Source organism: Triturus cristatus, chromosome 10, assembly GCF_964204655.1.
Source record: "Triturus cristatus chromosome 10, aTriCri1.1, whole genome shotgun sequence".
NCBI lineage: Eukaryota > Metazoa > Chordata > Amphibia > Caudata > Salamandridae > Triturus > Triturus cristatus.
In genome coordinates, this window is record NC_140593.1 from 220,895,653 (window position 1) to 220,923,604 (window position 27,952).

A 27,952-nucleotide genomic window follows, 5' to 3' on the forward strand; every position below is an offset into this window, starting at 1 on the left:
AACGGGTGGGCTATATATGTTATATTGGTCAAAAGACATTTGCGTCGATCATAATGTTCTGGAATTGGAAACACCATATTTCATCTTTAGGATCTTAGGTGGACACAGCTTTGCTGATTCCATCCTTATAAGACAACGCAAGTAGATTAAAACAAATACTAGAAAAATGTGTCTTTTAGATTGTTAAAGTAAAATATGTTTGTATAAGAACAGCGGTAAACTAGAGTGCCATGTTCTTCAGACCAACTACTGAGTGCCACTAACCAGATGGCACATTTGGTCACAGTAAGCTTACAGAAGCAGATCCAAAACTGCAAATGATATGTATGATTATTCAACCTGGAAAAACAAGATCATATAACAAGGACTTTGAAACTTCTCCTGTATCCATTAGACCATCAGGTAAAAATTAAAATATTGGGTACCATGCAGAGACCCTGATGTTGCAAGACCAATGGCTATGTGTAAAAACTGCCCTCTCCCTTCCCCACTAAAGAGGTCTGAATTAAATTGCTATGATACAATCTGTCAGGAGAGATTCAGATGTGACCAACAATAGACTATATAGAGCAATGACAAAGAGTGATAGTGTTTCGCTTAAAATCTGCACCCACTGCAGCTAAAATATGCCTTCAGAAAATAGTGCTATTTTGCATGTTTTCGTGTAAATGATTCTTGTGACATTATTACAACATGTATGTATAATAGTGAGTAACATTTTGTGATGACATCAAAGTAGTTCTAAGTACTAAAAAGATGTTTGTTCAGACACCATGGCTAAGAAATTTACATTTGAATACAGAATTGCTTTTTATGTTGATGTATACATCTGTCTATAATGTTTACATTATACAATGTCTCTCTACATAGGGTCCCAATGGTCCTGCCGGAGCTCCTGGTGCTCGTGGTGATGGTGGTCCAGCTGTAAGTATCACTCATGGCCAGCTTAATATCCTTTCTTCAAGTTTTTCTGTTCTGGTTCTTCATTTTGAAACCTCATATTGGTGTCTGCTTACAGGGTGCTACAGGATTCCCTGGACCTGCTGGTAGACCTGGTGGACCTGGCACTGCAGTAAGTCAATCTTAGAAATAAAAGGAGGCAGAAAACAAGACTCATTTATGACCTTTCTTATTTAACCTGATAAAAAGCATTTATTTAACAGTGAACAGCTGTTTTATTGTAGATTTCCACATTGTTAGCCTGAAAAGAAAATAATATTATTACATGGAAAAGAGATTATCATCTTGTTCTTAAAGTATCTATATATATTCTCTATGTCCTTGATAGTGAATATAATGTATTTCACATTATCAATAACACTGGGCAACATCAATAAATATACATGGATTGGGACATACATGGTACATAAGGGAAATTATAAGGTGATCATTATTTTCAAGAACTTCCTTTTCCTACCAGCTCACTTAATAATATGGTCAGTTGCCTCTTAAACCTGGAATCATGATTTTCTTTTAGTGCTCCTAAATTAATCTGCATTAAAGGAGACATTGATGTTGCAATAGGTATAAATACCCAACCATACACATTGAAACAAAGAAGCATTCTGGAATGCCTATTGTTTGCGATTGTTAGAGATGCCCAAGTACATAAATAGCATTGTTGTTTGTTTTCTCTACACTGGATGGTGCTTTTAATAAATGACTTACTATTTACTCAAAATAACTGCAGCATCTTGCCAGTTTTGCTGTATGGTCTGAACTCCGGCTGAGCTCAGGGGGACTGTTTTCATGCTCTTTGTTTGGGTGGCATATCTATCGGTACAAGCATTTGAGAAATTATTTTGACTGTAATTGGTTAAAAGACTAGGGGCGTAAGTACTAAAGCATTTTCTCATAGCCACAGAATGGGTAAAACCGTTCGATAGATCTGGCCAATGGCTCTGCATTAAAACTTTGCTTTGTCAATATGTTTGGTAAATATAAATAAACACTTTTTCAGATGGGTTGGCCTTCACTATTTGTTCAGTAGATGCATTTTAAGATTAATTTCACCATGTTCATAGCTATTTTATCACATCCATTCTGCTCGTAGTGAAATTGCGATGGAGAGTTAAGACAGTTAGTCCCTCTGATGATTGTTGCATGCACATCCTGTAATGAAGAGCTTTTACCGATTCTGAGTGCGCATAGTGAAGAAAAATGGCAATGACCAACTGTTTACACCAATAGTCAATATTAGCAGTTGTCCCAACACTCCTACTAATAAATGCAGACACACATTTCAATTGTTCTTGCCTGTTTCTTCCCTTTCCTCCACACTTTTTCTAAAAAAGCAAAGAGTAGCAGTTATTGCCTACATAAAAATATTTCTTTTGGTTGAGCCAATTCCTGCATTATAAGGCGGATACTATTACACGCATAATTGTATGTACGTCTCATGTAGTCTTTTTATTAGAGCTAACAAACTTCAGACAAAAGTTTGATATTATATCATTACATATTTGATCTGAGCTCAACAATATCAATCATATTTTCTCACACTCAAATGCCCCTCTAGTTGTTTGTTTCACCCCTTGATGTATGCCATTTCAAATTCACAGCTGAAATAGTCCTGTTTCAAGAGGCAACATAGTGCCCAGTCACGAGCAGATCAAGATAAACTCTACAATGTGTATCCATTATTGGGACCCAAATTAAAGTCAGATCTTATTTTAAAAAACCATAAGCACAACTTAAACATGTGTTTAGTTGTATGATGATACACATTTTCCTGCTTTGTCCCTAGGGTATGGTTGGCCCAGCTGGCCCAACTGGCCATGCTGGTAAAGATGGCCCAAGAGGTCCACGTGGTGATTCTGGCCCAGTGGGTCGTCCCGGTGAAAATGGTGGTGTTGGTCCCCAGGGTATTGCTGGTGACAAGGGTCCTTCTGGTGACGCTGGACCTTCTGTAAGTAATTATCTAATTTTTTGTGTTTTATGTAATAATTGATTATGATTAGGAATTTCTCTGTCATGACCTTTATCAATGAATACCGCTGCTGATATGTAAAGAAAATTCTTTGACTGTACATAGTAGTTCAAATTTAACAAAGTACATCTTCTGTGACTATCAGGGCAAAAATTATTAGCACACTTCATGATAGTTTGAGAAATAATACAATAGAATCCAGTAGAATATCTAAAATTCTGTCTAGTGAGGTATTGTGGGAAGATAGGTTATTAACCAAATATTAACACAAAACATTAATAGTTCATCAGCGTTTGTTGTCACTGATGTCTTGTTCGACTTGGATGCAAGTTAAATGTAAGGCGAGGTCTTGTGTGGCATAAAGACCAGAAAGAGTATTCTGCAGATGCCCAGCACATAATTTGTGTTACTTCTTTTTAGATAACTGGGTTTATCACGTTTACTCAAACATTCTCCAGTATCTCTTGTACTGTAAATAATTGTGAACATCTTGAAATAAAGCCAACAGATCTTGATCACAAATGTCCAACTCTCTCAGCTGCTGGAAATTACCTAGGCATTGTGCTAAAACATAATGCATGTGCCAGTTATCACATCATCTTTATGCAGGGACTTTACCTTGAAGGATACACTAAAACTCCTGCATTGTTTGATGTACCAGAATGGCTCATACCTAGCAGATATGCTGCTGTGTTAGTAGAAAGAAGCATTGGTAACTTCAAAACATTGCCTATTGGGTAAAGTAGATAGAGTTTGTTGGATGATGCATGGAGTAGGCATTATGCAGAATAATGCGAGATGTATACTTACCTACTCTGTACCTGTTTCAATCTCCTTTCTCAGGGTCCTCCTGGTAGTTCAGGTCCATCTGGTGTCCTAGGTTCTCGTGGCATTCTTGGTCTTCCTGGTACCAGAGGTGAACGTGGTCTTCCTGGTGGTCCTGGATCGAATGTAAGTTTTGACTATTATGTACCTCACAAGAACATAACTTAATCAACCAGCATCAGCAAATCCATTGAAGATTCTGTAGCCTTAGGCCACTTCAACCTTTGATGTCTGTCCCCATTGCATACCCATCTATGTACCACATTTTTAATCTTTCCCAGCAGCCAGTATCTCCCTATATGTCTATCTTGTGAGCAGTCCATTGCTCCAAAGATTTGTGTGCAAAATTTAAGTACTGACACCAAAAGTTCTAAAACTATAATGTATTAATGTTAAATAGGTGCACTAATTCAGGAAATACATTACGTTAACATAATTGCAATGCAACAGTTAAATATGATGTGGAATTTATGAACATATCTCATATATACATGCTCAGTCACACATTTTTTAACATCTTACATTCTAAGTGAACTGAGGAAATGCTGCTTACTACCTCATAATATGAATTTTACAAAAAGTGACAGCGGATGACCAGTATGCTAATGGTCAAGTGGCCAATTCAGTGTGGTTTTACATCATTGGAATTATTTAACACCTTGTGTCCTGGATTTAGTTGAATATCTTTGTTTAGGACTACCCAACATGACTTAACAGCATGGTATAAATCACGTATGCCGACCTGCACAGAGTAATATGTCCTTTATTATCAGTGCTGATGGAGTAGAGGGGCATTATGGCCCACTCAAAGCTTCCCATGTAATGAGTCATGGCCCCTTTCCATACACAACTATGGTAATACATAGATATCACATTCTGCACTCCAGAATATATAGTCTATATAAGCATACATATCATGCATTACAATACAATAGAAGATTGGATAATTGTGAGCATTGACTTTTACAATGGTACTACTCAACTAAACTCCACCTGCTTGTGCTTCTTTCACAGGGAGAGCCTGGTGGTTCTGGACCTGCTGGTCAAGCTGGCTCCCGTGGTGCCCCTGGTCCCGTTGGGTCTGCTGGCATGAATGGTGGTCCTGGTGAAGCTGGTCGCGATGTAAGTCAAATGTGCACTACAATCATGAAGATGTGAACAGATAGCAAACTACTGTCAAGTGAAGGTCTGATCCCAATAGCAAACTATCTACTACTGTCAAGTGATGGGCTGATCCCAATTGCAAAATATGTACCACATGTTGCTAGACTAATTTTAGGGGGGGTGTCACACTCTCTCAAACTACTCGTAGTATTCACTTAACTCCTACAACAAGTTCAATTCACTATGCTTTTTTGTTTGGAGCATATCATAGAGGTATCAAGTGGACAGAATCTATAGCCACCGAAATCTCTAGTCTTAACTAGTAACAAAATGAAGCAGACTGCTGGCTGACCAGTTTGCTTTTGTTTAAAACTTTTGGCTCATTCAGTTTTATACATTTGGTAGTTAAGGTGAAATACCCACTGATACCACAACATCATTACAAGAGACAAAACTCTCAGTGTCTCTTTCTAACAGAGGGTTCACATATTCAGTCCTAAACCATTTACACCGAATGCAAGTGCTATCACCTCCAGCTTATCTGCACTTTATGTAGTACAGTATAAATAATCACTTTGGGGCAGATTTACAAGAAAGTGATGCATCTGTAGAGATGTGTCACTTTCCCTGCGCCACAATGCAAAACGCTTGCGTCATCATGGATGTGCCGTATTTACAATACGGCGCACCATGGCGCAAAGATTGACAGATGCGTCAGAAATTCTGGCGCATCTGTTGATGGAAAAGTCACGTATTGCTGGAGTTGTGTCGCAAGCATGGCCCAACTCCAGCAATGCGTGTTGCGGCCTATTCCCAATACACTGCATCACTCCTTACGCCTGCTTCAAGCAGGCGTAAGGTTTTGACGCAGTGGCGTCCTAAAAGTCACGCAGTGAAATCTTGTAGATTTCACTGCGTCACTTTTTCGAGGCTTTCCTGCGTGGGAACGCCTACCCTGCATACATTATACCTGACGCAGGAATAATGTCACCCAGGGCTTTACAACATGACACATCTCCCTAGATGCGTCACGTTGTAAATGGGCCACAACTTTTACGCTGCTGATGCGTCACAAAAGTGACGCAACGGCGGTGGAAAAGTGACGCAAGGGGCTTGTAAATCTGCCCCCAAGTCTTTCTTTGAGCCACCATATCCTCTATGAATCTGCCATGGACCTGGTTGTAAAATTATGTTCCTGTGCAGCAGTAACATATTTAGGTTTCTCACTTCACTATCATGCTATTTACTAACACACTGCACTAGTTCCACTTAACATGCTGTTGGAGTGCAAATGCACACAATGCTTTTAGAATGCCTACATTATTGATTTGAATGTGCATTTGCACTGCAATACTCCATCACCAAATATGTTCTCACTCAAAAATAGCGTTATCTCTATTCTAGCTTGCAAAAATAACACGATTTTCTGATAGTTCTTGTTAGTTAATGTGTTTATCTGGGGCATGGTGCATTTCTGCTTTATTTTGGTAGCTGGGTTAACATAATCTGTATATTCTTCAGATTATTCTTGATCAATATTTCCAGAATATTGCATCAGTTTCATGCAGATTTTTGGATGTCTAAATGTTTTTGGACTACTTTAAACTAGATTCGATTACATAACTGACATCTTATACAGTTTATGGAAGAACAGTTTTCAAAAAACCATATTCGATTACTTAGTAAAATGGCTCTTTTTTATCACTGTAATTCCTGCATGAATAATAAAACAAGGTTCAAATTTGCATCAGTGTTGACCTGCAGGAAATCACATTGACTAACGTATTATTCAGGAAATTAATAAGTGTGTAGAAAAAGTGAGTATAGCATCAGGAAAAGGATAACACATCTTATATCTTAGTTGGAGGAGCTAGACTTTTATAGGATTGATATATGATGCACATGAAATAATTTTGTACTATAACACTTGATATCTCATTTTTATATCCTCAAAGGGCAACCCTGGTAATGATGGTCCACCAGGCCGTGACGGAGCCGCTGGTGTCAAGGTAAGTGTAGTTACTTATATTGATACATTTAATTCTTACTCTTTGCTGCCTCTTTGTAAAAATGTTCTACATTTGTGTTCTAATGTAGGGTGAGCGTGGTTATCCTGGCAACACAGGAGGTGTTGGACATGCTGGTGCTCCTGGACCCCATGGCTCTGTCGGCCCTGCTGGCAAGTCTGGAAACCGCGGAGAGCCTGTAAGTTATGAATTCTGTTTCTTTATTAAAGATATAATTTACAAAAATGGAAACACAAATCCCAGATATACTTATACCTGACCAAATCAGAACCTTTAAACTGCATAATGTAGCAGAGTGCACACAAATGTTTACTTTGCAGCTAGAGCTAGAGTATGAATGTGAACGCACAGATGACTATACAGAAACTACTAAATCTGGTTTCAAACATTGTGGTTAAGTATTGAAGCAACAGAAATGGGAACTAAATGACAACGTAAGAAGCAAGAGTACTAACAAATCTTCAAGGTCAGTGCCACAAAAACGCAGTGTTACATTTAGTGGCAAAGCTGAAAGTAAAAAAAAGAAGTTGACAGAAAGAGACAAAGAATGAGGCCATGTCATTTTAACATTAAAGAAAACAAGGGAGAATCCTCCGCTATTTCAAAACCAGATGATATTTAATTACCTAAAACTGTGCTAAATTCATCCACAGCTCTGCTTACATAAGACTGAACATCCAATTATCTAAAAAAGAAAAAAGAAAAGAAAAAATAGGAAAAGGAATATTTGGACTCTGTACATTGTAATTAATTACTGGGAAGAAGTAGGCATGGCAAACATATATTCTCCTCTACCCAAAACATAAGACAATCCTGTTAAAGTTGGTTATTTGTTGTAGACTGAGATGCAGATAAAGGTTAGATTCTTGATCTGGTTGGGAGAATCCACTGTAAATGAGACGATGTGATCTATTGGGAAAAGGAAGGAAGGTAGGGGCATATTATAAACGCCCAGCGATAATTATCCTCCGCTATTTCAAAACCAGATGATATTTCATTACCTAAAACTGTGCTAAATTCATCCACAGCTCTGCTTACATAAGACTGAACATCCAATCATCTAAAAAAGAAAAAAGAAAAGAAAAAATAGGAAAAGGAATATTGGGACTCTGTACATTGTAATTAATTACTGGGAAGAAGTAGGCATGGCAAACATATATTCTCCTCTACCCAAAACATAAGACAATCCTGTTAAAGTTGGTTATTTGTTGTAGACTGAGATGCAGATAAAGGTTAGATTCTTGATCTGGTTGGGAGAATCCACTGTAAATGAGACGATGTTATCCATTGGGAAAAGGAAGGAAGGTAGGGGCATATTATAATTGGCCAGCGATAATTATCGCTGGCTGTCCATAGCATAAGAATTGTTATCGCCATGCTAGCACTGTATTAACAACGCATAGCGCAATGGCGATAATTTTCCAGCGATGTTCCATGGAAAACGGCGATAACCTCGCTGATACGACCCTGTGGTCGTATCAGCATAATCCACCTCCAATACAAAATGTAGGTAAGTCAGCATTTGTGCAGATGTTAGTTTTTGGCAAAAACCGCGGTTTTCGCCAAAAACTAACGTCTGCAAAAATGCCTGGGCCTCCTTGTAAATATCGCAATGTGCACATCAGCGATATTTACAAGGTTGTTCTGCCCAGTGACGCCCACTTTGCATCTCATTAGAGATGCAAACGGAGGTGTCGGGTAAAAGGGTGCTAACATGCACAAATGCATGTTATCACCCTCTTGTTAATAGGGCGAAAACATTATCTCCGCAAAGCCAAAAATGCAGAGATAAGGCCCTTGATAATATGCCCCGTAGTTTTGTAGATGTCAGAGGAGGAGCAGCAGAAAGGACAGACACATCAGTAACTCCTTTCATTGGTTATTCCTGACTAGTGTAAGAGCCAACCAAAGTGGGTAGAAAGGTTCTGAATAAAGAAAGTAGCCTCTGTAGGTTCAGAGACTTAGTTCCTCTTTTCTACCTTGCTAGTGGTTCATTGCTCCTAAGATAAGTTTGCACCATTTAAGTACCAATTTAAGTACCAATACCAATAGTTCTAAAACTATGATGTTTTATTGTTAAACAGGTGCAATAATTTAGACAATCCAATATGTTCACCTATAAGCAGTTGGTGAAGAGAACTCCACACACCCATTATCCACATTGATCTTTAAAAAAACATGGGTTTCAATAGAATAAAAAGGAACAGAAGACCATGATGCAGCAGGGTGGACCACGGAAGAGTAAGATTTTTAAAAAGTTGTTGCAGGAGAGCTGCTCTGCTGCATGAAAAAATGGCCGATAAGCCAGTTATTTCAATGAGAAAGAATTTCTCTGGTACGGGTGTGTTCAGAGTTTGGAGAGGAAAATATGAAGTAGGTATGACTATGAAGTAAAATATAGTTTATATGATCCTAGCAATAAATTATTGCTTTAATTAGTATTGTAGACAACTTTTTTAGACCATTTAGTATTCTGCAAGATGATTCATTGGTTGTGCAGCTGCAGATAATGAATTAGAAATGTAAGCAACATGAACTTCTATGACATCAGTGCTTCACAAGCTCAATAATCTACAGCGATGATTGAACCTTGTTTGCTAATGCTTTATAAATTATGTTAACTATTAGTGGTTATTTTGGTTCCTAGCTACTAGAGGTCGCCAGTTCTTACTAGATGCCTAAATGAAGACACAACATTCTACTTTTAACAGTGTTTTTCAGTGTCTGTCATGGTTTTTATGATACGAAGCATTGGCTTGCCATGTACCCAATCTGGGCTGCACATGGCCTTTGGCCAAGGCCTGCACTCAACTGCCTTCGGCCGTGTGCTATTGGAGTTAGTTACAGGGCCCATGTGGCAAATACCCTGGAATTAATTCATAACTATCTGCCAAATTTCATACAAATTCATCAAACACAGCTAAAGGAGCTCCATTGCCCTTTAGCAGGAATAGAAGTGCATGGTTACTGTCACATGACAGTACCCTTTAGGGAAAGTGGAGCCCCTGTGAGAATACAATTATTTTTATTTGTGAGGAAAACATTTTTCTTCATATACAAAACTCTTCCCAAACACTGTCCAAAATCTAGGGTTGATGCATTTCCTTTCCAATCATGGAAGGATAGTTAAAACTCCAACCATTTGAGTGAAGAGAGTCAGATTTGAATTTGGGTATGCTCAAAAACATATATGTTTGTTGAGGTTCCCAAACTTCCAGGGTAAAACACACCTTAGAACACCAACTTCCCCCTGTTGAGTGGGATTTACAATTACAGATTTCTCCAAACCCATGGTGGGATATCAACTTGCTCGGGCTTTGGAAATCCTTAACCAGTGGGCACACAGGGGTGTAAGCATTTGAACATGACATGGCTCACGCTATTTAGGGCCAGTCTTCTGATGCTGATGTATTCAACCCGGGTCCATCATGCTTGTACTGCACGATTGTAGTCTAGACAGGAAAAATAAGCGATGATACCTATGATCCAGGAGAAATGTCCAATATGTCATGACCACTTCTGTTTTACTTCACAGAAACAAATCCCACCTTTTTCTGTGAAACAAAAATAATGGTGAGCAGGCTGCCATTCTTCATTACATTTTTACTGAAACTACTACCACTGTGTTGGCTGGAGTTTTTGTGTGAATATCCTATGCCAGAGTGGCAGGGATTTCTACATTTGGCGGAAGTGAAGTGCCAAGGGGTTGGCTCAAACTTGAAATTAGTGTATTTTAAATTAGTCCGATTTAAATAATCTTTGTTTATCTTTACAGGGCCCAGCTGGACAACAAGGCTCTATTGGTCCTGCTGGTCCAAGAGGACCTTCTGTAAGTAGTTGTTACATATTTTCATTCATGTGTATCATATGCACTTACGTATCACTCTGTCACTTAAATATCATCCATGATTTGATAAGTAGTAACTGGAAGTATAGGTGCATTTATATACCTCAATCATGTTGTAAAATGATTAGAGTGCTTCAATTAAATTATCTTTGAAGAGTGCTGGAAATTAGAAAATGTGTATTTAATACTTTCTTAATTATCCTCTTTGCAGGGCCCTCAGGGTGGCCGAGGTGATAAGGGTGATGCTGGTGAGAAGGGAGGCCGCGGTCGGGATGGTGCCAAAGGTCACAATGGATTACAGGGTCTGCCTGGTCTCCCAGTAAGTGTCTGCAAGTATGCTGAAAATACCTAAAATAGGCTTGTCACAGGCTAAGTATGTGTGAATATTAGTCAGCCCAAAACACAAGTTTAGTTCATCCACATCTCATTCTAATGTATAGACACTTAATTTGTGCCACATTCACAACTCTTTCCATTACATCTGCTCTTCCGAGCACCTTTCCTATCATGGGCACTTTATTATTAAAGTATGCATACACTCATTCCTAGCCAGACGTCTAGAAAATCTTTCCTCTTTATATATCTGATAACTTATTTAAATGCCTTGGTCTGAGTGCCCTTTTTTATTCATGTGCCTGGCCACCAATTCATATTCTCGAGTAGGGGTCTTTCTGATTTATATGTATGGACACACTTTTATTATTTGTGCATCTGAGCTCTGATTCCTCATCCTGTTTCTAGCCATTCCTTCATAATAAGATGTATTGACACATAGCCGGGTCTAGTGGCTCAGTGGAAGATGCATCCACTGCAGGGGCCTGTGTTCAACCTCATGGTCACAGAATAAAATCCCGACGGGTCCACTCAGCCTTTCATCCTTTCTGAGGTCAATAAAATGAGTACCGTTGGGTAACAATAATCATCTGTTATTCAGCACCAAGATGCCCCTTTGGGGGTGAACGTGCGATTTACAAAGACACGTTATGTTCTCTTCATGTATCCAAGCACTTATGTATAGAAACAGCGGCTGCTCCTCCGCTAAGGCAGAGGTGCACCACCCCACTGCTTTAAGAGCAATGAAAAGGAAAAATAAAATGATAATATCTGTTATGACCATTTTATTTTTAGTATTGAGCTTGCATTTGCACTGCAGCCAGGTTAGGTTAGGGCGGGGCTGGGCTCCTGTGACCCAGAGGGAAGAGGAGTGGTTGCTGCACTTGAGTGCGCAAGACGACTTGGCCAGCCATCTTGGGCCAGCAAAACTACCATGCGCACTTTGCATGTTCTCCACATGTGGAATTGTATAGCCTGGGTGAAGAACAGATGCACAACCTGCCAGTCCCTCGCTGAGCTCCGAACCACAGTGCTCAAACCAATCCCAACGCTGCTATAACACAGCATTGTGATTGGCTATGGGAGACTAAGAGCCTGTGTGCTTCCTGGTTCCTGCAGCGGAGGAGAGGCGGCATCAGCTGGCGACCGGCGACCAGCAGGTAAGTTTCATTTTTTCTAACCCCCGCCACCGTTCCCTACAAGCTGCCACTGTATCGAAACGTCAAGGTACACTTTCGTAGGCATGTCTCTGAGTACACCTTCCTATTCATGTATCTAGGCACTTTTGTATTTATTCGATTGGTCACACTTTACTATTCATAATTGTAGCCAATCTTTTGACCCTGCCCTCTTTTCATTTTATGAGTCTGAGCACTCCTTATTGTTCATGTTTTTCCTACGAAGTTCTCTTAGGGCTTTTTATATTCATGTGTCTCAAAACTACTTCCTTTTCAGTGACTAGCTACTCCTTTCTAGTTATGTATCTAGTCATCTAACCATATGCAATACTTTGAGCAGTGATTTCCTTTCAGGTGTCCTAGCTCTAATTTCTATTCTTCTTTCCACTTCACACAAAGTATTAAATGATAAACTTTAGTTTGGTGAAAGTCTTTGTTTTAGCTTTCAGTGCATATCAAATAATTTGACATCATGACCACCATATGCACAATGCAGAAGGACATAGTCTATACCATAGATGTATTTTTTGCTGCACATATGGAAAGAAATCTTGACACAGGGGACTAGAGATACATTTGTCTGGGCACTCTTAGCTCGTAATGTCTCTGGGTACTATTCTCTATATATTCTTCTGATCACTGTCCGTTTTGTGTCTAAACTCTTTCCTTTTCAACTGTCCTGGCACACTTTCAAGATCAATTACTGGGCAACTTTTTCCTTTTAACATGTCTGGGTATGGTTTCTTCTTCACATGCCACAGAACTCTCCTCTTATCGTGTCCAGGCACTCTTTCCTATCCATGTGTCTGAATTTTATGTTCGATTATTGTGTCTGAACACTCTTTCAAATTCAGTTGTCTGGTACAACTCTCTATTGAAACTAGCTACCTAATATAAGACTATTGTGGCTTGAAGAATATTAGAATGGTTATTGTGATCAGTGAAATAGCAGATGATCACACTCATGCATTTGCCAATTGGCAAATTCTACATAAATTGTGTGGCTGTGGTGGTATTTCTATTTAGAGATATTCTGTGAAGAACAGTGATTGGAGTAAGTGGCTTCAACAATTATTTAGTTACAATATCAAAAAATGTAACATCAGAAATACATGTCTTCATTATTGCCATCTCACAAAACGGGTATAAATTTTAATTAAATGTTAGGGTAGGACTTAAGTCAAAAGTAAATATATAAAAGAAGTTCTACAGTTGGAATCCAGAGTTAGGGCTATGGCTTATGTCAGGGCCAGCATAAGTGTACATGTAGAGCTAGGAAATTAGGGTTAAGATGATTGTTAGTTTGGATGTGGATAAGTGAAAAAAACATCTTGCCATAAGGAATCTATTGCAGTGTTTTTACACTAACATACTATGTAAAGTTTAGGAAACTATTTATTGCAAATTGTCCCTCACATAGCTGAATGTCTTTAAAAGTCCTAAATCTTCATAGATTCTATTTTGACTGGCGATTTCTAACTTTAGAAAAGTCATGCTTGCTGAACAGTTTAAAAATTGACAATAATTTGTTCTTTCTTAACAGGGTACATCCGGAGAATCAGGTGTTGCTGGTCCAAGTGGTCCCTCTGGCCCAAGGGTACAAACTTTTTACTTAACTCTATTCAGTTTGTGGTGTAATATGTGTTTATTTTGATAAGGATATGTTTTTAATTTCCTTGTTTAGAGTAATATTTGTTGCTTTTCTTAGGGTCCTGCTGGCCCATCTGGCCCTCCAGGAAAAGAGGGTCGCTCAGGACATCCTGGAGCAATTGGCCCTGTTGGTGTTCGTGGTGCTGCTGGACATCAAGGCCCTGCTGTGAGTAAATTAAATTAAAATACTTGCAGTAGACATTTTTTTCGTACTTGTCTTTCAAGAAAGTGTTTTTTTTTTTTGTTGAAAGTCAAAATTAAGAACAAGCAGATCTTTAAAATACTGAGGTTCCAACATACAAGAGGTGGTAAGCCACAACAGAGGTTGCTAGTCCATTCTTTCAATGTCATCTGTGAGCTGCAACAATTAACAGAAATAATCACTATTAGAGTTTGTGAGTCAAGCCAGTTTATTTGCATTCAATTTGTAGCCATCCAAGGCCACATGCCTTAGTAAACTAGCCTCTCTGAAGCAATTTACTCGAGCAACCCTTAGACAAATAGAAAATAGTGTACAAGAATGAAGGCCTAAAACCACATGATCCTTAAAACATATGCCTCACTACTACTTGACATTGTCCATCTACTAAATAGGGGTTGAGAAATGGTAAAACTGCCCAATGGAAGTGCACTCAGTAGCTTCACAATCAGTATGTCATGTGCCTTTAGTGACAAACATCATTTTGATAGAAATCTAAGAGACATGTCACTTGTAATCTAGATACTGATATGAGTATGACTTCAACTTGATAAGAGAATAAACATGATCTTAAAAGTGCACAGCATTATGAATATCACCTTAGTAAAGGACCACATTGAATTTCTTATTACGACTCACACAGTGATCTATGAATAAAACTAGACTTCTGTTTTAAGACAAAGAAATGCTCCTGCATTTACCATGCTTGGGTTTAGTGAAAATTGTAAAGTAAAATAAACCTGCAGTCATTATGATTGCAATGAAACACAATTGTCAAGCGAGGGTTTGCCAGGTTAAAAATGAACCTTCAAATACCATACATTACAGTGTCTGGTGAGATGCCAAATAGCCAACAGTTAATCAATTTTGGTGATTATGTTTAATTGTAGGGTCCCCCTGGATCCCCAGGTGCCCCTGGCCCTGCTGGCCCTTCTGGCGGTGGCTATGATATCGGATTTGAAGGTGGTGAATTCTACAGAGCTGACCAGCCTTCTCTGAGACCCAAGGACTATGAAGTTGACTCCACACTGAAAACATTGAACAACCATATTGAGACGCTGTTGACCCCAGAAGGCTCAAGGAAGAATCCAGCTCGCACATGCCGTGACTTAAGACTCAGTCACCCAGAATGGTCAAGTGGTATGTATACATTAATATAATAACTGCTTTGCAGCCCGTCATGACTTTTCTCCCATTTCTCATTTAGAAAAGGTCATTTTCAAATAGTCACAATTATAAGACACCATAGGTGGGTCTCCCATATCGGGTTTTATAATCTTGAATATATCATGGACAAAAAGAGAGTAATTTATGCCTCAATATTCATGTGTTTATTGTATATTAATTCTTTGAGCCTAACAATATAACTGTTGTAGACATTTTTGTATCCGTCACTGTGACTATTGCATTGCCTCTTGAAGTATGTGTTAGTTGTTGCCTACGGACAGTTTTCAATGGTTGTTGTTGAAGACCTACTGTCTATAATACATTTTAATGTATACATAGGGTGGGCGGTAAATTGGGCCCTTGTAAAGCTTTCTTGACTATCTCATTTCTCTAGTTCTTATGTAATTGCTTTTCTCTCTATTCTTTCTTTTTTACCATGATATGATTAGATGACTTGTATCGTTCAACTACTTACATTAAGGGAACTACTTTTTCTCTTTAGTTCTCCATAGGAGTGCATGTAAATTCTTGCTTTCTCCCCTGTGTGATGCTTCCCCCTTTGCACACCACCTCCTCATACTATTTATGTTGTTCTTCTAGCTTGTCTGTTGCTAATTTTGCGCATACTAAACATCTGCAATAATAAAAGCTGTGTTATTTTTGCTGATGCTCAACAGCATCCACAAAAAGCATTGGCCCCTGCCGAAGGAAAAAAGCCAATGTTTTGGAACTCATCTTTTAAACCATGAGACTGGCTTTGCCTGCGCTCTTTATGCTGTTCTCCCAAAATAGTGGTTCACTATTCATCCTCTGAAGGCACCATTTAACATTTCATTAATATATAAAGGTGTTCCTGGTTCAGGAAAACTACTACTTTCTTCTGACTCTGATTAAAGTAGCATGAGCAAAGCATTGTATACTAAGACACCGTCCTGGGTTCTGACACAAATTTATAAGTATCAAAAAAGGAGGGGGGACCAGGAGTCGTGTTTAAACCGGTCCTGCACACAGGCTCCAATTAGAACTGTGTATCAAAGGGTATGCAGTCCCTAACAGGGAGTACAGGGGAAGGGATGTCTTTCTTCGTGATGCCCTCACACACCACGGTGGTGTCATGCTTCATCATTAGGCTGTGCTCCTCGTCGGCCCAGCGCTGCAATGCCCGACGGGCTTCCATAAACGGGGCTCTCTTTGGCAGAGATCTTTTGAAGAAGCCGTGGGGTGCGTGCGGGTGTGAGGGCAGGGTAGGGTAGTGCACGGGTGATGGGTTTTAAAATAAGTCTGGAGCAGTCCTCTTCAGAAATGATTTATTTGCTAAGGTAGTTCCAGCTTAGTTAAAATGTGTAAGAGCCCTGCGTGGGTGCAATGTTCCTAGAGGGCTATGGCAGAGTATAAGTTCCTAGTGGTTCACAGTGTCCTTGCTAGGCACTCATGATACACACTGTGGCAGCTTGCTATTGTTATTGAAATCCTGTTATCTGGTCTTCCATAAAGTTGAAAAAGACATTTGAGTGCCAGAGAAGTATCTTTTAAAGAACTGACTTGCACTTGTTTGTTTCACAAGGAGTCATATATAGGGAGTATAAAGTCAAACACGCTTTTTTGTTTGGCATGATTCGTCCATTGGGATCTATAAACTTCATAGCACTTCTTTGTTTTAAAGATAGATGTTCTGCATGATTATTAACTCTATAGTATGAATATGATTCTAAAGGAGTTGTCCATAGGAATGATATGTTCTGTATTTATTTGTTTGTTTCACAAGTGACATCCATAGGATTATGAACTCTATGGCTCTGTTTACTGCACAAGAAATGAGCAGTGTGAGTTACTCTAATGGAAGTATATTAGTACAGAAATATTTTTTCATGGTTTCCTGTTATCAAAAATAGTGAATACAGATATGATCATGGTTAATAATTACACATGCAATCCTAACAAATGCTTTCATGATACAGTTATCAACTTTTCATATTGCATGCAATCCATGCACTGCGATAGTCCTCTAGGAACAGTGCATCCATGGAGGGCTCTTACACATTTGAACTAAGCTGGAATTAGCAAATAAATCATTTCTGAAGAGGACTGCTCCAGACTTATTTTAAAACCCACCACCCGTGCACTACCCTACCCTGCCCTCACACCCACACGCACCCCACAGCTTCTTCAAAAGATCTCCGCCAAAGAGCCCCATTTACGGGAGCCCGTCGGGCATTGCAGCGCCGGCCCGATTGATGAGCACAGCCCAATGATGAAGCATGACACCCCCCTGGGGTGTGTGAGGGCATCAAGAAGAAAGACCTCCCTTTCCCCTGTACTCCTTGTTAGGAACTGCATACCCTTTGATACACAAATTTATAAGTACCATTCTCTGACCAAGTAGTTCACAATTGATCCCTTTTCAAATGAACAAAAAAGAAAAGTTATTCTAACCCCCCTCAATATAATTAAACCAACAGGATGATCATAAGCGCTCTAAAACATTTTTCTTCCAATCTAATTCACACAAACTATTTAGAAGCTTAACATTGTACAAACACAATGAAACACCAACAACGTAGGATATACCACTTCTGAAGTCTAATGGATGGCCTTCCAAGATCTGCAAGTAAGGCCTCCCAAGAAAGGGAATGCATTATGGTTCATTTGCAATGGTGATTACCACTATTCAAATGTGAAAAATCTAACATGCAGAGTTTGAGAACATGAGCACACTGGTTATCTTCACCATTAGATATAGATAGATCATATGAATTAGAAAGAAGTGACATTAGTTGTTTCAATGATAGCTAACACATAGGGTGGAGAAAGGACACAACCAGTGTTTAATTTGACCCAGTGGTTTCCGGTGCTCAGGACCACCACCTAATCTTCAACACAGGCGCTTTTCATGAGCACCAGTTAAGGATGGATACATTTCCGGGAAGATTAGCTGATTTTCCCAATGCCGAGACTCGAACGTGGTTCCCCAGCTTCGAAGTCGGCAGCTCTGTTCATAATGCCACATCCTCTCCCTACTTTCATGGTTGTTAGTTCTATTTTTGGCAGCGCTAAAAGGAGAAATGGGCTGGTGCAAGCTGCCTCCTGGTGAGAACCCCAGCACTTATTTTTTTACAAATTAACCACTGGACACGACAATGTATTAGAGTGAAGGATAGTCATTTAGGTTTCAAGTGGGAACTGAGGGAAGGAAGAACAGCACATTATCAGCACTCGTAGTGAAAATTCTGGCATTCGCCCCCTTTTCCCTCTATTGCCTCTATGCCCAAATAGAAGGAATATTTGACCAATGATGGTGTTTATTTATACTGGAGAGGATATCTAGAACTTACTGATACTTGATTAGAAGATGTCGTATTTCAAGGCATCAGCTGGGCATCAATGTCAGGGCCCAGCATATTCGTTCAGCTCTGTCTCAAGTAATATGACTTTGAAAATAACACTGAACTTTTCACGTAAAGGGCTCACCTTCAAGTCCTTCAACTTTAGCTAGACTAAAACCTCATAAACCTATGCATACATTGCTACATTTTGATTAGGTATGGAATTTAAACTTCAGTATCTGTTTATTGTAGACATTTTCATCTGTTCTTGAATGTGCTTTGCATGTAAATTAGAAAAAGAATGATGTCATGTTAATCTCTGTTGCATAATGTGTAGCATTGTTCTTGAGATTTCTAGCACCTCTTAACAAAATATGGTTTTATCTCAATGGCAGGCTTCTACTGGATTGACCCTAACCAGGGTTGCATTACTGATGCCATCCGAGTGTACTGTGACTTCTCCAGTGGAGAAACGTGCATCCACGCCAACCCAGACAACATTGCACCCAAGACCTGGTACATAAATAAGAACCCCAAGGATAAGAAGCATGTATGGTTTGGAGAAATCATAAATGGTGGTACCCAAGTGAGTATCCAAAATAAAATCAGCAAACACCTCTACGTAGATGAAAAGTATTGTCACAGGCCCATTTTTAAGCATTCCTGAAATATACTAGTACCCTCTGGGCCAGTACGTCTGATCCAATTATGTAATTTACTCAATAATCATAAGGCTGCTTACACATGTTGTTCAGTAAACTGTCTATCATCAAGAGTGTTACAACAAGCCTCAACCTCTCGTGGTCAATGACTGGAAGGTCAGATCTTCTATACTAGAATTTTGGATCAAACGTCAACCCAAAAATTGTGGAAATTAAGAGCCTAATTCACAAAGAAAAACTTAGACCTGAAGTTTAAGTTTAGACTCGAAGTTTAACTAGACCCGAAGTCTAAGTTTAGATCAAAGTCTATCTTTAGGCCTGAAGTCTAAGTTTAGACCTGAAGCCTTTAGATCTACATTTACCTTTGTGAATCGGGCCCTAAGACTTTCAAATGTCTTGCCTTGAACATGAAATTTTAATATATTATTTGAAGATAACCAAACACATTTACAGCTGTGAATGAAGGATCCCAAAGACCAGTAAATTATTAAAATCACATCTGGTTGAAGATCTACTACGTGTCAATGCATTTCTTTGATATACTAGTCTTAGTCTGCTTCTTTGAGTCCATGCCAGGAGATGGAAATGCTCCTTTCTGTAAATTACCAAAACAAAAACTATTCATTTTAGTATTGTGAAGAAAATCCTATTTTGCAGTTTTCTTTTGAATTGACAGAATAAATGTGTTGTATTTGTGTTCTAGTTTGAGTACAATGATGAAGGTTTGACCTCCAAGGATATGGCTACTCAGTTCGCATTCATGCGTCTCCTGGCCAACCACGCCTCTCAAAACATTACCTACCACTGCAAGAACAGCATTGCATACATGGACGGAGAGACTGGTAACCTAAAGAAGGCAGTCATCCTGCAAGGATCTAATGATGTTGAACTCCGCGCTGAGGGCAACAGCAGATTCACCTTCAATGTCCTTGAGGACAGCTGCACGGTAAGAAACTCGCAATAACTGCAGTTTGGTCTTAAGTATGAGTTTTTAGTTAAGAATTATCTAAATTATCAGGCACATACATGAATGATGGGATGTGACTAAGAGCCTGAATACAATGTCAGGCGGAGCGCCACAGATAGGCCGTCGGTGGCAGTCCGCTTAACTGACATCCCTTTGGTCCAACCGCTGCATTTTGATGCATGCAGTCGATCTGTCAGCAGTCGGGGAAAACCGCCGCCTCTGCCAGAATCTCATATCCTGACGGGCGGCAGTCAGAATCTTAGTCACAACAAGAGGCGATGCCAATGCAGGCACTGCTGCTGGCATTACAATGTCTCTTTTCAACAGCCTTTTCATGGCAGGGCGACCACCAAAGAAGGCTGTCGGAAACTGAGTTTGGGGGTTCGTGGGCCACTGTAAAATAGCCCCGGGGTTACATGTAATGTCCCCATGCATCTCCATGCACAGTGTGCCATGCATCAGATGGTGCATGGCACACAGCGCATGGATGTGCACAAAGTGCTAATTTACACTGCACCTTGTTCTGCAGCCCTTTTACTAGACCGTAGCACAAGCCACAGTGGAAATGAGCACTTTCCAACTTCCATCCAGGTGGTCGCATCGCAATTGGGTGGTCAGGCAGCCAACTGCTTGCCGGGCAGTCTATGGAACGCCGCAATAGCAGTCGACGGTTCGACAGCCCAATATCATTATCAGGGCCTAATTGTCTATGATTAAAAATTATTCTATATGTATATAGACAGATCTGCATTATTGCCACAGATTTATAATTCATCACAAGATACTTTGACCTCTCCCCTTTATATTGGTAAGAGGATATGGTTTCACAGATTTTAGAATTCAAAATGCTTTTGCAGTTCTGATCACAGGATTTCTGAAAAGTAATACAATTATTGAGTAAACCTGATACTGCCAATTTTCTAAATAAAGTATTCCGTTTAAATTCTGGAAAACACAGATGATGTGGATTTGAAAACATGTGTGTGGCATTTGGCGCTATATCACATGATGATGATATTTTGAAAGAAGATAAACATAATTCTATTAATGAATAAGGTCAAAATGAAGAGGTGACATAATTCGACTGGATGCCATGAGGTCAATCCACAAAGACATTTATGAGTATGTAAAGTAGCTCTCCTGAAGTACTATTATATATACTCATAGATGCCTTTGTGAAATGGTCCCATAATCTTCAGGGTAACTCTACATTAATGTTTTAGTGGCTTCTTTTATTGATGATCACACATGTGGCACACATGAAAACTGCTTTTTACACGTGTTTTAAATCCCAAACTATGGTGCCAATTCACAAAGGCAAGTATACATTTGTAATGTAGCAGTGCAGGTGTATTACTTTTTAGGATCATAACGTCCTTAGTAAATTGATTTCCATAAGCATATACAAATGTCATCCAAATTAAGACGTGTCAGCCAGATGCGCTATTCCCATTCACAAACCAGGGATGTGCAAATTACACACCAACTGGTGGGCAAAAGGGGATATTACTTGCAATGCAAACTTTGTGCTAAAAGGTAGCATCACAAAGTGTCAATGAACAGATAGTCTCAAATGGCCTACCTATTGAATAATTATTAGGCATGTTGGGCCTCATTTATGAAAAGTGACGCATCACTGCGTGAAAACAGTGATGCGCCACTTTTCACTGCGCCCTCCCTGCAACTCCAGTGATGCGTCATATTTACAGTATGACGCATCATGTCGCAAGGAGTCACAGATACGTCAGTATTTCTGACGTATCTGTAGGCGCAAAAGTGACGCATCGCTGGAGTGTGTCCCAAAAGTAACGCAACTCCAGCAATGTGTCCTTTCACATGGGGCAAGCCCCATGTGAAAAGGCCTGCGTCAGTCTTACGCCTGCTGTGAGGCAGGCGCAAGAAATTGACGCATTTGCACCCTAGAAGTGGCGCAGTGAAATCTCGTAGATTTCACTGCGTTACTTCTACGACCCTTTGTTGTGTCAAAACGCCCCCCTTGCATACATTATACCTGGCGCAGGTATAATGTGGCGCAGGGGTTTACAAAGTGACGCATCTACCTAGATGCGTCACTTTGTAAATATGGCGCAACATGGCACATGTTTTACGCCACTGGTGCGTCACAAAAAGTGACGCACCGGTGGCGCAAAAGTGACGCAGGGGCTCATAAATGAGCCCCGTTGAATTTTGTGACCAGTTGTAAACAGCTTAGAATTCAGTGATGGTAGCCCTGCAAGGAATAACAGAGAACCATTCCTGCATTTGCTTTCCCAAATGAAAAACGTTTTTAAAGCAGCCTTTTTTCTTTAAAGAAAAAGGTGCTACTTTAATTTTGAGAAGTTATCGAGGAGAATGCAGTGGCGTTGTGGGCCACAGATTCTCAAAAGTGAAGCAGTCCAATGAGGACAGTTTCTTCATCGCGAATGGGTTACCACCCCAACCTAAAATCTGGTAGCTTTTCAATGGTTTGTGGCCACAACTGATATCACTTGCCACTGAAACATTACTTTGTGACTTGAAACACTCTTTCACATCCTCTTCTGTCTTCAATGCAGAAAGTTCACACAACCCCTTTTACGAGTTGAAAAGACTTTACCAACTCTTAATGGGGAGGTTCACTTAAAAAAAAACATTCTGTGTTTGCAAATCCTCTTTTACACGAGGCCATATACCTTTTATTGTCCTAATATTTGGAAGAAAAACACAACACATTGCTATTTGACCAATGCAACATGTGCAACCCGTCTATATTGCTTACCAAAACCCCTGCTCTGTGTACATAGAGGTTATCAATTGATAGGAATGCTGGCTTTTGGCACAAGAGTGCCATGGTTTAAATCCTATTTTGCCTATCTGAGGCTAGACTCAGACGGGACACATATCTTTATCTTTTAGCATCTCAGTAGAAACCCTGGCCATCATTTACAATGGCCAGGGCGTAGAGCAGCGCAGACAGTCTGCCGCACTGCCCTTCGTCAAAAGAAAAGGGCAAGAATGTGCTGTGTCTATGAGATGTGGCACATTCCAGTCCTCTTTCATAGCGCTGGTGCACAAATGGCTGCCATGCGCCAACACAGGCACCCTTACACCATGGGTGTCTGCATTAAAATAAGACTGTTTTTGTAAGGGGAGAGACCCCTTCCTTCACAAAAAGAACCCATACGCCACCCCTAGGGAGGAGAAGGCTTTTGAAGCATTCCCAGGTTTACAGCATGTTTTAAATCTGGAAATGTGTCAAATGCGGTGGGAATACCCACTGTAACGCCCAAGGCGCGCTTCCCTGTGCAAGTCACTGCGTTGCCTCACAGCATTTCTATGAGGCCTTGAAAAGCCACGCAGGGTGGTATTACGTGGCCTTGTAGATATGGGTAAGCCCAATACGCCCCCCGAACATAAAGAAAAAGCACACTAGCTCGTAAATAAGCCCCCTATGTTTAATGCTGTGCACATATAAACATTTGGAGCTTGATTCTCACACCTTTTTTCCATGAAGGAGTGTGTCTTATGCTTAGACTTTCAAGAGTAAATATCATCTAAGCCATAAATAAGTATGATGCAAGTACTTACAGAGATAGCTTTGTGAATGAGGCCCGTAAAATAGAAAAGTATTAAAAACTTGGCTCAATCATTATGAGAATTTAAATGATTGCATGTTTTGGCAAATGACACATCCTGTTTGCAAACCTGTTTAGATATTGTATTCAAACAGTCATATTAATCATCTAACCTCAAAAATCTAATCTTTCATTATCTTCTTACAGAGACATACTGGTGAATGGGGCAGAACGGTCTTTGAATACAGAACAAATAAACCATCCCGCTTGCCCATCTTGGATATTGCACTTATGGACATTGGTGGTGCTGACCAAGAAATCGGTTTTGACATTGGACCTGTCTGTTTCAAATGAATGAACTCAAACTAACTTAAAAAAATGTTCTCTCTTTGCCATTTCTCTTTTTTTGTGCTGAAAGCTGACTCCTTCCATTTCCTCTGCTCACCTGCTTGCTTAAACTCTGGGCGAAAGAGAAGGAGGAGGATCGGTTGGAGCATTGTGCAATACACACTAAAACAGCCCCGAGGGACCTGGAAGTCATTCAAGATGTTAACAACTTGATTTGGGAAATGTCAATCTTTGTAAAAAAAAAAAAAAGCTAAAATGAAAAATAAACACCCTGAAAGTTTGTACCACTTGTGGCCTTTGACTGTATCCCAAAGAGGAAGTTTAAAACCACAACTTCCAAAGGTTTGAAACTACCTCAGACACTTCTCCCCAAGTGTGATATGCATCCCAGATAGGTATTCGTGCTACATGTAAAAAGGTGGTTTCTTCACGTGTGATACAAAGGTGCAAACTCCAGTATTACAGCTCTCAAATACTTGAAGAACTTTGATGGTGCTAACAACATTTGAATACCACTTTTTGTGTGTTGAGTTGTAGTGTTTGGTTTGATTTTTTATTTTTTTTAAATAAAGTAATATTCTCCAGTCTACTGTAGCCCAAAGATTAAGCATGTGGATCATTTCTTTCCTTTCTGCCCTCTTCCTAAAAATCAGGTTTTCATCTCTTTTGAATCTCATTTTCATCCTCTCAGATTGGGTAAATGGAGGCATCGTTAAATTGTACCTATTTTTTGTATATGTGAGATGTTTAAATAAATTGTGAAAAATTGAAATAAAGCATGTCCAGTGTTCCGAACGAAAACCTTCAGTGAGTAAACTTCCTTCCTTACACCTGTCCATTTGTATATCGCACTTCAAAATGTGCCTTTGTGAAAAAAAGTCAGTACTTTTGCCTTTTTGGTTTATGTTCCCACCTTTTGTCGCATTTTTGCACGCCTAAATGAACATTTGTTAGAAGTTAACAACCTAGAAATCATTGTGACGATAGCACTTAAGTTATGGGACAAATTGCTGGACATCATGAATGACCAATCAACTCCCTCTCTCTTTCTGTGCTATTGGAAACACATCCAGTTGAAACCCTAATAGATGTCTTGACTGTCCTGCTTTGGTTTTACAAGGACAGGAGCTTTGTGTCTATCAAAATGCTACTCTATAAATAATAACTTTGATAAAAGAACATTCTGAGTCATCAAATTCTTCAAACTGAAATTAAAAATTGAAGTGGGTTATTCCAAAGCTGCGTGAGGCTGCTCTAGCTGTGACGTAATGCCGCTCTATGTATATTCCAGTTTGATGAACAATGGCCGCCATTGTCTCCTGCTGTTTCTTATGTGTTGCTGACGAGTAAAAAACGTCTGTTTGTTTATAAACTGCCTAAACGTATTTGATTTGAATTGCTTGTGTGTGTTTTCTCCAACTAAAAAAATGCATATATTTTTTTTAAAGAGATTAGGCAAGAGGTCTTGCAAATATGATACTTTTAATCAGCTAACTCATATTTTAGCTGGTCGTTTCAATAACACAATAGGTTCTCTCCTCGGGCAGTCAAAATACAACTATAACGAACAGTTTCTTCCCACTGGGAATACAGTAATTTAATTGTATTGTATTTTACCGTGCACAAAGAGAAAGTTTAAAAATGAATCCATGGACAAAGGAAACGTTCATTTCGGTTCACTGCATTTGCTCCAAGTGCATTTTAGAGTGCGTGAAAGGAAAGTAAGTGCAGTGTTGGTAGAAAAAAAGTGAAACTTTTGCTTCCTTTTTGTTGCACTCAGCTTGTCCAGAAAAAGTACCTACAAGAGGGAGACCTAAAAATCGTCTGCCACTCCAGCAATAATTTGACAACCTTTTCTTAGAAAAGGGAAAACACACTTTTGTAGAGTTCAGCATCTTGAAGGACTGGCTTTAGCAATGCTGCTCATTTTCATTGGCGCAGCAAATTGTGATTCACAGAGTTGCACAACCCCATGCACTTTCTACTTTACTCACACATATTTTCTTTTAGTAACTTGCTTATTTATGTTGGCAAAGATTTAATCACACCCACTAGAATTGAGCGGCACTTCGTGCAGACACTGGAAATACATGTATTGTATGCCGAACTCTGTGAATAAAAAGAGGTCATATTTTTTAAGTTTCAAAACCAGCCATTAGCCCACTTATAGCAGTGCTTAGTGTGTAAAAGAATAAGTGAAAGGACCCAAAACCTTTTTTCAGAGAGCTGCCACAGGTGCTGCAGTATGCCATGGTTGTTCATACCCTGACTGCACTAGTTTTCTTCTACTTCATCCCTTTTTCATCCACAACCATACACTCCAAGCCCCATTCTCTCACTATTGTAGGTTCTTTCATCTCTTCTTACTCGCTTTGTCGCTGTTTTCCTATCTTTCTCTCCCTCCTTCTTTCCTTTTTTTCTGCCTTTCTCTTTCTCTCTTGTGCTGGATCAAAGTCTGAGGGTGAATATTAAATCCTGGTGCCAAAAATGAGTGGTAGTGGGCCAAACCTGCACCCACTGGCTCCAATTATGCACTGTCCCATGGCACCATTAGACATGTCATCACTTGGCCTTAAGCTAGATGATGACATTACAGGATATCATATAATATGACAATGGATGTAGATGAGAGTAACTTACAGTGTGGCATTAGACCTAGATTGTATTGCATAATACAAATTACATGACACACAAACAAGCGACGTTTAAGCTCTCTGGCCAATCTTTACAGCCCTTAAACATATCTGCACAAAGAAACATATATATTGAGTGTAGTTTTGTTGCCCAGTAACATCAGCGGCGGTTGTGCAGCATTCCTGTCCAGGTACTATGCGGTTCTCAAGAAGTTGGCGGTAAGTATCTTCTTGTTCAGGAAGCTGAAATTTACCTCTTAACTTGTTAAATCCACAGCTGTCTTGAAAAATGTTGGACCGGGCCCTTTCTAGAGAGGCACCTCACATTTTTACCTTCCTTTGCTGAACCCCCTTTAAGTTGTCTTTCAGGACGCTGTGCGCTTTACTCCTGCTAACTAGTAATAAAGGGGCATATTATTAGGAAACTGCGTTAAAATTATCAGCGCTTTAGCGGCAGAAAACTGCCGCTAAGGCGGCGATAATGGGCTTGATAATATGCCGCAGAGAATTCCCATAGAAGCCCATGTTCTGGTGTCAACATGGGCTTCTATGGGAATTCTCTGCTGCATATTATCAAGGCCATTATCGCCACTTTAGCTGCAGTTTTCTGCCGCTAAAGCGGCGATAATTTTAACGCCGTGCTTGATAATATGCCCCATAGTGCTTGTGCTCTCACTTCTAAATATGGCAAAGTTGGTGTACACCTCATTGGTCCATTTAATTTTCACATCCTCCCCTAGTAAATGGTACTACTTGTATCCAGGGCATGTAAATTAAAAGCTACTAGTGGACTGCATTACTCTTTATGCCACCCACTAAAGTAGCTTTGTAAAACCTACTGCAGGCCTGCCACTGCGGTCTGTAGTGCAGTTTTCAACTGCCACATTAAAAAGTAGGACGTGTACTTACATTTTACATTTCCTGACAGTCAAAAAATCTTAAAGTTGTTTTTCATTGTAGCAAGGCTACCTCTCCCATAGACTAACACTGAGTAGCCTTATTACACTTAACAAGTGATAACTTCAATTTGGGAGCAGATAGAGAAAAACATATTCCTCATTTGAATTTAAATTTAAAATCCTCTTTAAGGGTGAAGTTGAATATTAAGTTACTGTTCTGAAAATGCCACTTATACAATATTGCCATTTTTCTGCCTAAATCAAATGTGCTTTTCTGCCAGTGTCCTGGATCACAAGACTGTTAATG

At 39.6% G+C, this 27,952-nt stretch overlaps 1 protein-coding gene across 1 annotated transcript in view; it reads left to right on the forward strand.

Annotated features, from left to right (window-relative positions):
- Positions 1-24,914, forward strand: part of COL1A2 (collagen type I alpha 2 chain) — a 69,543-nt gene extending 44,629 nt beyond the window's left edge. The window contains exons 36-50 of the mRNA XM_085630839.1: positions 871-924; positions 1,019-1,072; positions 2,747-2,908; positions 3,773-3,880; positions 4,769-4,876; positions 6,814-6,867; positions 6,956-7,063; positions 10,661-10,714; positions 10,944-11,051; positions 13,787-13,840; positions 13,952-14,059; positions 14,983-15,232; positions 18,978-19,168; positions 19,948-20,190; positions 23,973-24,914. Coding sequence (XP_085486965.1) covers positions 871-924; positions 1,019-1,072; positions 2,747-2,908; positions 3,773-3,880; positions 4,769-4,876; positions 6,814-6,867; positions 6,956-7,063; positions 10,661-10,714; positions 10,944-11,051; positions 13,787-13,840; positions 13,952-14,059; positions 14,983-15,232; positions 18,978-19,168; positions 19,948-20,190; positions 23,973-24,119 — 1,803 coding nt within the window. The 3' untranslated portion in view covers positions 24,120-24,914. The remainder of the gene's footprint in view (positions 1-870; positions 925-1,018; positions 1,073-2,746; positions 2,909-3,772; positions 3,881-4,768; positions 4,877-6,813; positions 6,868-6,955; positions 7,064-10,660; positions 10,715-10,943; positions 11,052-13,786; positions 13,841-13,951; positions 14,060-14,982; positions 15,233-18,977; positions 19,169-19,947; positions 20,191-23,972) is intronic.
- Positions 24,915-27,952: the final 3,038 nt, after the last annotated feature.